The following is a 14,246-nucleotide window of genomic DNA, read 5'->3' on the forward strand; positions in this document are numbered from 1 at the left end:
ACTTAGATATACACCATGTAATGACAAAATGAGTCAAACAATCCAAGGACAAATCAACGGAACACTCACCAAAGACCCAAGGAAATACTAAAACTATGTCATCTTATCATTATACTAATCAGTATTGAGAAGGAATTCACAGTACCTATCATAACTCCTAAGCCAGATAAGGGAAAGCTATTGCAAATATTACTGTGAAAGAAAAATAAATGAAAAGGAAGTATCACAATTAAGCTATACTCCATTGTATATATCATATCATGTAGAGAAATTAATTACATCAGGCATTGAATGTACTATTTTACTGGCGACTACATTTGATCAGCAGCAATTTGCAAGTCCAACAGTTCAGCAAAGTTCATGGCATTGAGCGAGAGCATAATAATGATCAAATTGCTACTTGTGCTACAGATTATTCATAATAGTTTAGGTAGGTTCATAACATAATAAATGAATCAAACTGCTACTTGTGCTACGGATTATTCATTGTAATTTAGCTAGGTTCATGACATAGTAACGATCAAATGTGTTATTGGCGGCAATGAAATTTGAATATAATGTACTTTTGCCAGAGCCTGACAAAAAGTAAAAAATTGCTTCTGAGTCCTCATTCTATTGTCATTTTCTCAGCTTCTCCCCGTATTGACTCAAAAAGAGCAGTAGAGAGGTAACGCTCACCGAAGCTTGGAAACACCACCTACATATTGCAAGATGACTCATGCAATGGTTAATGTAGCAATAAAAAATCTAACAATGGCAAAAATCTAAAAGTGACGTATTTGGATTAAAGAATCAAATATACACACAAAATGCAATTTAATGAATTGGGCATGAGCAACTAACTATGAACAATTCAATTACATTTAAATATAGCCAACAATAGACACTCAAAAACAAAGCAAAAAGAAGCAACAAATTACTGAAACCCCCCCAAAATCACAGACACTATGAAATATCAAGTAGCATAAATCAATTTTACTTTCTAGTTAGAAGATGAGCATGTCCTAAGTGAAGCATTATTTGATCATTATGCTTCTAATTAAAAATATGGGTTATGTTTATGATGATCGGTTTTTATAATGTGCAATGTGCATGATCCACAAGTTATGCTTCTGATTTTACTTAATTACATAAACTATTATAAATCATAAAACATGGAAATACTATGAATTTTCCATTGAGACAATAATATACATGCGTCTACATTTGTGTATATATATTGCTATCCAATTTAATTTTAGATTTCACTTACGGTGATAAGTTTCCCAGCATTTTCCGGTTTCTTTGCAAGCTGAACTGCAGCAACAGCAGCCGCCCCAGATGAAATACCAACCTATTGTTACATTATTAGTTAGACACATCATTTTTTATCCACAAAAGTCTTATCATTTTAGAATTAATAAGTTTTATCCACTATATAAATAAAAATAAGACAATAAAGGAGGAAATATAAAAAATCTAGCCTACCAAAAGGCCTTCTCGGAGGGCAAGTTGCTTTGCCATTTCAATCGCTTCACCACTAGAAACCTGTCAAATATATTTGCCACCTTCCTCACTAAATTATTATAATGGAAATTACATCTCATGACGCACTGTTCCCTCTTTACGCTGTTTCTGAGACCGCATTTTGTTACAGTGACAATCTCATAATTCATCATATATAATATTCTTCACTTTTAATTTCTATATTTTGGGGAGCCTATTGCAATCATAGAACTCATAATCAACCTGAACACCATGTGTTATCATAATCTAGAACAAACCTGTATGACTCCATCAAGAATATCCACATCCAAAATGCCTGGAATAAAGCCAGCTCCAATGCCTTGAATCTTGTGAGGACCTGTAAGGACCAGACAATCCTTAAATGCATGGTGTATAGAGCATGCCAATTATATATTATGAGTCATGACAATACATAAAACACATTAAAACGAAAAATTACGCTAAAAAGAAAACTCACCTGGTTTCCCTCCAGATATCACTGGACTCTCTGATGGTTCCACGCCATAAATCTTCACAAAATAGACAGATAGTGAGGGGGGACCACTTTAGGGCATTACAAGGAACCCTTTCTTCTCTGAAACTGATTTATTACCAATTAATCTATTGTTTATGGAAAGCCTGGTTTGAAAAGTAATGAGCAAAACAACCTTAAAATCTGGTAGCAGCTCATAAACCTCTAGTTACCACACACGTGGGGTTTAAATAAGTTTTATTGATATTCTTTATTTTCTTGATTTTCCACATTAGGGATGCATCCTAGTGGTATGCCAAATCACACTCGCTTGAATGCATGACCAGATCTCTGCCAAACAACCTTTCCCAACTGAGCTCCAAGAAGCTCTCTCTCTCTCACTCATTCCTCAAGGCAACTATTTATCACTTAGTTTGCAAAGTAAGGGTGGGAATGATATCAAATTCTGTTTTGCACCTAATGTCTTGTTCACCTTTATGTTGGGATTTTGGCCTTTCAGAAAGCGACCTGCACCAGTTATTGTGCCTCCTGTGCCAATTCCTGAAACAAAAATATCAATTTTCCCACCAGTAGTCTTCCAGATTTCTGGCCCAGTGGTCTCAAAATGCACCTGTACAAAGATACGATCAATGAAAATAAAAAGATGGGACAGATCTTTACATTGAGATCAATTCACGACTTGATAGACGAGAATTAGGCAATACTTAAAACAAAACAATTATTTTGATGGATTATACTCGACTAAACAGATGGATGCAAACTTGTTGAATGCCAAATAAGTGTGCAAATTGTTTAGATGCATTATATCAAACCTTAGGATTGGAAGGATTTTCAAACTGTTGCAGCATGAATGCATTCGGGTCTTTTGCCAAGATTTCTTCTGCTTTCTGGATAGCTCCTTTCATGCCTTTGGCAGGATCAGTGATAATAACCTCTGCACCAAAAGCTTTTAATAACACTCGACGCTCCATACTCATGGATGCTGGCATCGTGAGGATCAGTTTATATCCTTTTGATGCAGCAATGAAAGCGAGACCAATTCCAGTATTGCCACTTGTTGGCTCGACAAGCACACTCTGAAAAAATATTTACATAGTTGTCCATCATAGTAGAGTATTATAAAAATGTTTTTTAACTGGAAAATGGACATGGATCTTACTTTTCCTGGGATGATGAGTCCCTTGGATTCAGCATCTTCGATCATGCTTTTCCCAATCCTAGAAACAGCAAAAACCACTTGTCAACATATATACGCTGGTTTATTTTATTTTCACCTTTTCTCTTCCTTCTTGTTCATTTCCACTGCTGTTCATTTTGAAGATTTCCCGGTACATTTCCTGTATAGATATAGTGTTTACATATTAAAATGAACATAGGAATGCATTGATCCCCAGGACTTCCAAGATATGATGAGACATGCTGTTTTTGGCTGTATATATAGAATGGATGATAAATACTGTTACTAAAGCATCTTTTTGGTGCCTAAGACCATCATGTATCAACATCGTTAATGTGGAGATTCATTGATTGAGATGTCAACACGGCTATTGTGGAGCACTTTTTACGGTTCTGCTGTAGCCCAATATAGACATTAAAATAGATGGTTTCCTTCTACCATGCTTTCCTATATTAAAACCCTGACATTTGATATTAGTGTAAACCGTATATTAAAACTTTAATTATGTGCATAAACCCAAACACTCAACATAATGTCTGCAAAATGTTAAGTATAAAGTCTAAATCCCAAAACCTAAACCCCATAAGATTAGAGTGTTTGCATACCTATCTTTCACACTGGAGCATGGTTCTAAAGACTCAAGCTTCGCAGCAACGATTCCCACAGATCCCTCGTTTACCTTGTGCAGATAAACCATAGGAGTGCCTCCGATGACCTAACCAAGGAATCAAACTAAGCTTTAACATCTTAAGAGAGATTAAGCATTCTTTGTCGGCTGTGAAAATAACAAAATATCAGTGGAAACGGTAAAATCAGTGAACAAAAAAGCTGTGGGGAAGACTATGATATACTATGTGGAATAAAGCCTAGATTCTGTTGGGACATAGACGACATCTCTGTCGGGATAGGAGAACTATTGAGATTCCGATGAAATTTCGTCGTTGGAATTACTAAAGAAAAGATCGGTTGGATGAAAGACGATTGAAACCTGTGTGATATCGTGAGCGATGGTAGAACATTCCACGGCCATTGGTATTCGTCTGTCTCTCGGTGTCTGTCTCTCGTATGTTGGTCTCTGCTACTCTCTCTCTCTCTCTCAAATAAACAGATATTAGTAGTGTTTACAAATTACTGTATGTAATTACTACTTAATTACTATTAATTAGGGAACGCGAAATGTTAACAATCGCACTAATTACTGTCATTAGTATAATTAATCAAGTTTCCCTTTTCTACTCGATCGTATATTGTTTATTATATGTCTAGACCATAATGTTATTTATCCTTTCATATTCTCATTGCCACTTGTAGACCAGACATTGGTGCAAACAAAGTTTCTCGAGAGGTGGATGATTGCTAGGCATGCCGTGTCGGACACATAGAAATGGCCTCCACCTCCATGATGATTTATCATATTGGATGGTCGTAGCAGTCAAGTTTTACTACAGAGCTACCATTGCGAAACGAATGTGTGTGTCATTTTCTTTGTCACATAAGTACACAGTTGATGTGGTTTATTTGTCCTTCACAAAGAAGTATAGATGTGCGTCAATTGGTTTATTTCCAAAAAAAAATCGCGTGATCATGCCCTATTACCCTGAAAAACAATATCACAAACACATGTTCTATTCATTGTGGAACTTTAGACAAGGAAAATACACAAAAATCACATTGCCTCATGTGTTTGAGCCGAATATCAATAATATCCACTTATGCATTTTGGATCCTATTTTTTGTGTTATGGAAGGGCACCCATGTAATAATTCTCTATGTATAAATAGACGTTTGTAACCTCTCTCACTGAAAAATAGAATTTGTTGCTATTTTTCTTACTATATATAGTGTTTTATCCTAATTTTTCTGATTTTTGCGTACCTTGGGATTTTAATGAGTGAAAAATTGCAATTATAATTTATTCCCAAGTTTTGGTTGGCTTGAAGCTGCCTTGATAACAAGCATTAGAACCACCCTGATAGTTCTCATACAAAGAAAACAAGGGGGCTAGTATTGCACTTGATAATATTAGAGACCTAGTTACTCGAGATGCCCAATGCAATTGGCTCAAACTTTAACCTACAAATGCGATGTCAAAGGAATAATCAACCCACTAGGACATTTGTTATTTCACATTGAAAATTTGAGAATGTTTCTTCTTGGTCCATTCTAAAAGATGAAGTATGAAAATGCATAAGCAAACAAATGTTGATTTTCAATTAACAACAGGGTTCAAGAAAGGCAAATTTGAAATTAAAGTCGTAGAGATACTATTTCCAAGCACGGTAAAGTAAACATTGAACTAGTGGAATGGTTACTCCCACCTTAAAACTAAAAAAATGATGCTAAAATAAACCTATTTTAATGATTGGTAGTAATCTAATACTAGTCCCCACGTTTTTCAATATTGGATATAAAAAGAATCTAAGTGTGTTCCCATTTGTTTAAAAGTTTGACAAAAGTGATGTCTAAATTATTAACTGAGGACATCCAAATTAATTTAAGGAAAGTTGATGTCACGTGGAAGTGTGTCATTATGATACCTACTCAAACATATAGAAGAAAATAAAAGTGGAACACATTTGTCATTTAAGATGATGAATGACAAATACAACATCTCGGCTTACACACGTCATACGTGGTGAGGGGGTTTTAACACTTTTGTCCCTTTTGTTCAAGTAAGTTGCACTAAAGAAAAACACTTTTGATTTACAATCAAGTTCGGTTTGCATTTTCTCCATTGCATGCATATATGGAATGCTACCAAACACTTTGCAATGCAACATATCCATCATTCTTCCACAAAAATGCTCTTGTAGAATCACATTTGCATTCTACAATACACTATCTGATCCATTAGACTTAGACGGTTGTGGACACTTCTACAACCTAATATAAATGCACACATCAATGCATGTTAGAGTCCATTTCCTTGTTTGCCATCCAAACCATTGCTTCCATGTGACTCACTATGATGTGAGACAAGGTGTTGGGGCACAAGTGAAGAGCGTAATCAACTATATTACACACTTTGCACTAAATAAAATGTGGGAATCTGAGTATCACACTTTAGTACAATGCTCTACCTTTGATCACATCCAACTATGCTTTCCATGAATCTTCAACCAAACCCAATCCTTGCACAAATTTCTCTCGCAATCATAGTTTGCACTCCCTATTGCTACTCATTTCATATGTATTACTTGAAAATGTTATTTTCACATTAGTAAAGGTAATAATTGGACATTCAAAGATAACAATATAATCTACGTACATACGTATGCATGTATCTTCTTTGTAGATGTCCAAAGATTGAGTCAAATCTTCACAACCATCATAGGCAAGATATCTAGTTATGCTATGTGGACTAGGAAAACATGAAAGATAGTTAGTTTCACATCTTTTTTTGTTCTTATCAAATGTTGTCGAGGAAATCCTCGCGTGTTCACGAAATGAAGCGGAATCGTCGGGGTCCTGGACCAGAAGAACTCGAGTTTGTACTCGCTTTAGCGAGAAAGTATGTAAGATAGATAAAGAGAGACCAAGATTCCAATTTTGAGATAGATTGAAAGAGAGAGAGAGAGAGAGAGAGATTGAACCCTTGACTTCAAATTTGAGGGAAAAGATACATCACCAATAGGATAACTAGTTTTTTTATTATTAAAATTTTTCATTTAAACTTATTTCCCCTCTTCTTTTTCATCCATTCTTTTATAGATGCCCCCCATGCATATGATGCATGTGAGGGTGCAAGACATGCATGTGATACATGTTTGTCATTTGGCGCTCATGCATCACATTCAAGCTCTCATGTATGAGAATTTACATGTAAAACTATAATTAAAGAAAGGGAAAAGTACCAGGATACCCTTGTAAGTTTGTCTATTTATCAGAATGCCCTTGAAAGTTCCAAAATTACCAAACTACCCCTATGTCCAAAAAAATACACTTTATAAAGTAATTATACACTCAAATCTACAAGCCCTATTTACCAGAATACCCTTAAACCTAAACTTATTTACCATAATGTCATTGTATACCTATTTTGGCCAATTTATACCACTTTTATTTTTCAAAATACATCATAAATCAAACTAAATTATCAAAATTACATTATATATCAAAAATTTTAATTGAAATGTCACCTTAAAATCCAATTCTATGAATTTAGTGTAAAATCCATGAAATTTGGTTTAAGATGGCATTTTAATAGCAAAGTATTATGTGAGATTTCGTTTAAAATGACATTTTGGTAGCAAAGTTTTTTGTGAGATTTGGTTTAACATTTTGGCCGCAAATTGTTTGTGAATCCGCAAATGCATGGACTTTGGCTTCAAAGTGGCATCTCAATGGTAAAATTTGGTGTGCGATCAAATGTTTTGGTTTTAAGATTAAATTTTGGTCATTGCAATCACAAATTTTGGTTTTATGGGATTAAGCCAGTATAACTTTGTGTAAATTCATAGAATTGGATTTTAAGGTGACCTTTAAATTAAAAAATTTGATATATAATATATTATATAATTTTGATAAATTAGTTTGATTTATGATGTATTTTGAAAAATAAAAGTGGTATGAATTGATCAAAATAGGTATATAGTGGCATTATGGTAAGTAAGTTTAGGTTTAAGAGTATTCTGGTAAATAGGGCATGTAGATTTGATTGTATAATTACTTTTAAAGTGTATTTTTTTGGACATATGGGTAGTTTGAAACTTCCAGGGGCATTTTGGTAAATAGGCAAACTTCCAGGGGTATCTTGGTACTTTTCCCTTAAAGAAATGACTTAGCTTACTGATAAGTCCATTGGCTTTTATTTTGGGGGGTGCAAGGTTCAAGCCTTGCTTGCATCCCTTTGTATACACTCAAAATGTTATTGGGCTTTAGTCTTATTTATATTTACAAATGTTTGAGTGCACATCACACGTGCACATGTTTAACTTTACATCTGGCCTTTTCTTTACGATTCTCATTTTAGTCCTAATTACAACATGCTAGCATATGCATGTGGTCACCACCCCTTTCACATATGCACATTGCACCTTCTTGGTTTTGTTCGTTTCACATGATTTTCACACCGTTGCCGAAAATCTTCACGACAACACTACTTCTTAAAGCTTAGGTGTTCTTCTTAAGAGATTCGTCGAGCCCGATGTGTGAATATACTACCATCTATCATTTTGTGAGCAAGTAGATGGGCGAGAATGAATGCCAATCAGTCTTGAGCTACTAATGACATTGAGCAACTTTAATCTTATGATATGACCTAATGACATGTTGATAAAACAAGACCTTAACACTTAATCATGAAGAGAAGTTGCTACAATTGCAAACACTCAATAGAAGAGTGAAGAGACAAGAAATCACCAACATGATGGAGCTTTTATTAGTCAGTTGAATTAATTTATAAGGTTAAGTTAATTACAATGATTAAGCTTCGGGCTTGACATTACAATGAGGGAGATCGCCTACAAAAGGTTTCTAGTTCCTTATATAACAATATTATAACACTGTGTCTTTTACACTTGGGAAGGTATATAAAGGTTTACACTAGTTATCATTACACTTTATTACAAATTTATGCTCTCTATCTCTCTCTCTCTCTACATATTCAAGGAGTCTTCACTCTATTTGCGAACTATAACATTGGAGTTGATATGTTTATCATATGCTTAACATTACCTAAAACCTAATGTGTGCACACTCCCCAAGTCCACTCAAAGAAGTCTCTCGCTAGGGGTGTCGATGAGGAGGAAAGGCAATGAAGTTCAAGGGAATCCTGGAAAGCAAGAGTCCCTAGGGTGAGTTTTGAATGATGGTGTGAGATAGATGCATGTCCTTTTAATATCCATGGGACAATAATTAAGCATTAAGAGCTTCACAAAATCGTAGGAAGCCATGAATTTTGTTGAAGTGCTTGCTAATAATTAGGGGACGGATGAGACAAAGGTTGAGCATGGGAAGCGGGACTCCTAAAAATGGAGAAAAGAAGGTGAGCCAACATTAGCAATCCATGTTTACATCAAGCACTAAGAAGAGACGGCCTAGGAATGCAACTTGAGAGAAAATAGTTGGGCTTACAAGGAAAATTGTTTGTCATGGGCTCAAAATCATATTAAAGCTACATTAGGGGTTACTCCCATGCATGAACTACATATTAACCATTTGACATTTGATGGGGCCGAGATTGAGGTCACACAATTACATAATGTGCAAGTAATGGTATGCCATATTTAACAAAAAGATGACACTAAACGTTGTAGAAAGCCTACATCACTAATTGTGAGAATTAGAATTTAGCATCACATCAAAAAATGGGATGTTTCTATATGTACTACATTGTGACGCTAAACATTAAATTAAAAAAACTCAACATTCAAAATTACAAATTAAATAAAAAAAGAAGTTATAACAAAACTGGGATTCATAAACTCCTTATCTTATTCTCCTTTCTCTCCCATTAATCGATATAGCAGAAAACAAGTGCTCGAGCTCTCCTCTACTTTCAACAAAAAACTATCTACACACTGGTAAGTACTAGACATGGGTCTTGAAGATCGAGGTCTCTAATTCTTCATCATTCCCTTAATCCCTTGGCCTTTCCAATCTAAACAACACACATATGAGTCATCCCGCCTCTTCTATATGGTTGAAGAGCTACTGTTGTTGGGTTGGGGTATATCAAGCAAAAATAGCGTATAATAGTTTGTTTCTACCGTATAAAGAATTTGAATTGGAATTTGGTACCCATACGTTAATATAATTTGAGAATATTTTGTCATCAACTGTTTTGAACTCTTGTATAAGTGTTTATAGATTAGCTTGCCATAATGCAATGCATTAAATTGCCACAACCCAAGGATCTTCATTGTGTTATCATGTTTGTTACATGTCAATGTATAGAATAATTGGAATGGTACTATAAGCAAAAAGAGTCATATATAAAATAAAAAAGTAAATCTATCGGTTTAATTGTACAGTTTATGTAAATATGATATGGTGAACTGAAATTTAAAGGATCTTTTCCCATCACGCGTTATATTTCTATGTAAGGGTCAACAACTGATAGAATTTACTAGGCTTAATATAATTGCAATTTTTTATCATGATAGAACCTACTAGTAATGCCAAAAGCATGTGTTGGCATAGCTTGGCCTGCTTTGATTTCTTGGTTTTTAAGCCGAACCGAACTATTTACACAAGATAACAAAACAAAACCAAAATTTTTAAGAATGATAAAACCATTTGAACAAGAACTTTTAAGAATGATGAAGCTATGTATTTAAACCAAATCGTTTTAAGAGAGCTAAAACCAAATTGTTTAAAAAAAAGTTGGAACCGAAGCAAACCATTTATTTACAAATGTAAACCAAACCATTTCAGTCAAATTCATTAAACAATTGAATAAAAAATAACACTAAAACTTCTAAGTTGTATTAATTAAATCATTAGGAAACGATAGCAAATGTTAACAAAAAACCTTTAAACCGGGCCGCTTAATTTGTAGTTGATAAAACCTTTATTTAGAGCAAATTGAATTGAAACAAAACCGTTTAAAAATATTCGAAACCAAACCACATTGTTTAATTATATTCAAACTGATCAAACAAATTAAACCACCATTGAACTGTTTGGTTTGTTTTCAGCTGAACGAGGGCCCATACCTATGCATGTGTATGTGTATGTTTGAATGTTTTCGTCTCAATAATATTTTTGGTTTCCTTGGATATAATGTAAACATCAAAAGCATGCCAATATTCTTAAAAATGACCTAAAATATTGTAATTGAAAATGTCAAGAGGTCAATACTATTAACATTCGTCCTAAATAATCCATTCAAATATACTAGTCCCTTTATAGCTATACAATTTCTAAGATAAAATTTAAAAACAAAGTGTTTTGGGATGAATCACCATGATATCATTAATCAAACAACCGAGCATACATTGACAAAATATATACGTAGACTTATATTGATGAAATGGAAAATTGACACAATGCATTCTAGTTATTTTCATTTTCACAATAGAGAAGGAACATCCCCTCCACACACACATAACGTCAATGAGGGGGAAACTATAACTTCAACCATTGGTTGATCGGTTAGAGACAATGAAGAAAGAGACTAAGTGATGGAGGAAATTTACACTAAAGATCGGGTGGTGATACCATCTTATTCATTAGGTTATAGAGAATATATACATATACATAGAAACAATAGTGAGAAAAAGTCTAAAAGTACCTATGGCCCAATACTATTAGAGTATGTTGTTTTCCATTTGGGAATTTCTCTCCATAATAGAGAGCAATGGAGATGAATTCGTATGCATTCACGGAGGGTAGAATGAGTTAGTGAAGAATGGGGAATCACAAGATCCAATTGTTAATGGCAATTGGTGGATTGTCCATCATAAATTTGAGGTGCTCTTGCATGAGCTAGGCCTCCATATGTACATTGTAGACACACATTCAAGGGAGAGATTATATATCTTTATATATCTAGATTGAGGAGACATAAATACCATCTAAATGTGATTTATGGCATTGATCAAGCCAATGACAAAGATCGAATTTGGGGTATCTCAATGTGTCCACTTATGTAGGGGTCCTTGGGATGCTTCATGTATGGTAGTCCGCACTTCTTGAATGATCTCTCTAACATTATTCTTCATGGCACTCCCAAGTATGGTTAGCACAAAGTGTTGGTGAATGCAATGATGCAGTATTTCTGTAATCTCATCACGATTACATGACATTGGCTACTACTTGTACAATATACATCCCTATTTAATATAGTGAGGAACTGAACCCAACGTAGTTCACGTTCAACTCCTTTATTTTTTCATGAGCATCTAGTGAAGTAACCATATGATGAAATTTGAAACGCGATGTGTTGGATGGCGAGAATCACACTAGGCCCAATTATCTACACAACGTTAGAGAAAGGAATGAGGCCATATGTATTGGCATGGGAGGGGGGACACTTGTAAAATGGGTCCAAATATTGGACTCATATTATGTATGTATCTCTACTCCACTCTAGAAAACCACAAATTGATCGAAGGAACGATGGAGGTAATGAATCAGACGGATTTGAGACTGAATTTCCATTAGGTTTGGGTCGGAGCATTGGCCATCTTAAGTGTTTGTATGTGCAGCAGGTCTGAATGTGACATTACCAGCATTACCATCGAATTGGCATTAGCTGAATCAGAGGAATTCCAAGGAACAGAGCAACACATTGATGATGATGATGATGATGATGATGATGATGATGAAGATGATAAGGCTCCTCCCCTTCCAGCTCCTCCTACCTGCCCTTCTCTTCCTTACGGCTCTCAGCCCCGCCTCGTTTCCGCCTGTGATCTATGGTGTCTCGGCGCAGTCGAGCGTGGCAACATGTACCGCGAGCACCCAAGCATTGCAAGCGGCTTGCGGCACTGAAACAAGTACCACGACCACATGTTGCCCTGTCTATGAATCTCAGGTCAATGCCTACTACGATTGCTATTGCTCTCTCAACACCACTCTCCTCCTCCAACTGGCCACTGCCTGCTCCTTCATGCTTCCCCAGAATCTCACTTCATGCTTCCCACCAGGTACATACATACTGATACATACTGATACATACATACATACATACATACAGGAATCCTTTCATGAATCAAATAATCAGACACGCAGGGCACACACTAACCATAAGATTTCAAGAAATTATCAATGGCGTCTGCATCTTGTAGACTACTTACGAATCGTAGTGATTGTAATATTTGCAGCCACACCACCATCATCACCACCATCATCACCACCACCATCACTACCACCACCACCACCACCACCTCCACCCCCACCTCCAACATCTTGTGATGCGGTTTGGGAGGCTCTTCGTACTGCTTGCAATAATGGCACACTCACCCAATGTTGTAACCAGATCTCAAGCTCTATGACTGACACTCCAACTTGCTATTGTGAGTTCACCAGTCTCAACGTAACCATCTTCTATAACATCGTTGCCCCCAACACATGTAACCTGGTTGTCCCTCCCACCGTTTCCGCATGCCTCGCTGGTAAGCACCCCAAAAAACAAACCTTTCTCTGTTCATGACATAAGGTTTGCCTAAGCTCACCAATTCCATCCATTAGCTGTGTCCTCTTGCTAAATTTTAATTCTTTCTCTCAGCCTTGTCTCCTCCCTCACCATTGCCATTCACATCATCGCCACCGCCACCGCCACCGCCACCGCCACCGCTATCTCCACCTCCGGTTTCTACTGCTCCGCCACCGCCATCACTGCCGCTACTCACATCGCCGCCTCCGCCTCCACCAGTAGCCAAAACCGCCCCTCCTCCTCCATCTAACACGCCAAGCGTCATTGGTGGTGCTAACATTCTACCCACATCCACACAAACTCTCCTCATCATGCTTATAACTATACAACTACCCCTCCCCTTCTTCATGTGAAGGAACAAGGAACTCCTCCATTCTAGTTGATGTTGATGACCCACCATAATTACCGACTTTATATACACCACACAAGCAAAACATCATCTGTGCCGCCTCATACTTTGCACTCTAATATCTCCCATAACATTCCTAATAATCATCAAAATACTTGTGTCCCTAGTGAGCCACACTGTGGATCAAGAAAAAAAAATCACAAGTGACGTTTTTTCTTTTGTATTTGATTTGTGGCATTTTGCCGAAACGGATGGAATAATTATTTTTCTTTAAAATTAACATGTTATATATAATAACTTTTGTGTCCAATGTAGCTAGGCAATTTTGGTTTTGTATTGTCTGGAATTTAGAACTCCTATGGAATGCAATCAGGAATCTACCCATGAATGTGGATATATGGTAAGGGAACTAAGTCAGATGTTTAAAATTGGAAAGTAATTTGGTCTACGTTATTTGTCCATTTCATTCATAATAATTTGAGGAGTCTAGGGATGGAATAATGATTCTCTTTCCACACAACATAATACCTTGAGTGTTTTGTATTGGTACATTCATCACAAATCCATTGCCTTAGTCTAGGCTATTCCTGCCTTCTATGTTGGAAAATGTAAGGAAAACAATAAAATTGTAAAATAATTA

General features: G+C 35.9%; 2 protein-coding genes across 2 annotated transcripts; one reads left to right on the forward strand and one right to left on the reverse strand.

Moving 5' to 3' along the window:
* Positions 1–206: 206 nt before the first annotated feature.
* Positions 207–4,273, reverse strand: LOC147856649 (cysteine synthase-like). Its single transcript, XM_087329184.1, has 10 exons — positions 4,144–4,273; positions 3,761–3,870; positions 3,138–3,195; positions 2,791–3,054; positions 2,451–2,588; positions 1,964–2,015; positions 1,764–1,843; positions 1,468–1,527; positions 1,253–1,333; positions 207–697 (listed from the first exon to the last, which is right to left on the reverse strand). Exons 1-10 carry the CDS (start codon positions 4,183–4,185, stop codon positions 608–610), a joined length of 975 nt encoding a protein of 324 aa, XP_087185310.1. The 5' UTR covers positions 4,186–4,273; the 3' UTR covers positions 207–607.
* A 7,986-nt stretch (positions 4,274–12,259) lies between these two features.
* On the forward strand, positions 12,260–13,738 carry LOC147856650 (uncharacterized). The gene is made up of 3 exons (XM_087329038.1): positions 12,260–12,748; positions 12,926–13,216; positions 13,330–13,738. Exons 1-3 carry the CDS (start codon positions 12,394–12,396, stop codon positions 13,608–13,610), a joined length of 927 nt encoding a protein of 308 aa, XP_087185164.1. The 5' UTR covers positions 12,260–12,393; the 3' UTR covers positions 13,611–13,738.
* Positions 13,739–14,246: the final 508 nt, after the last annotated feature.

This window comes from Azolla caroliniana, unplaced genomic scaffold (genome assembly GCF_043228905.1).
Source record: "Azolla caroliniana isolate FFs.n. ecotype wild unplaced genomic scaffold, voAzoCaro1.0.p SCAF_13, whole genome shotgun sequence".
Lineage (NCBI taxonomy): Eukaryota > Viridiplantae > Streptophyta > Polypodiopsida > Salviniales > Salviniaceae > Azolla > Azolla caroliniana.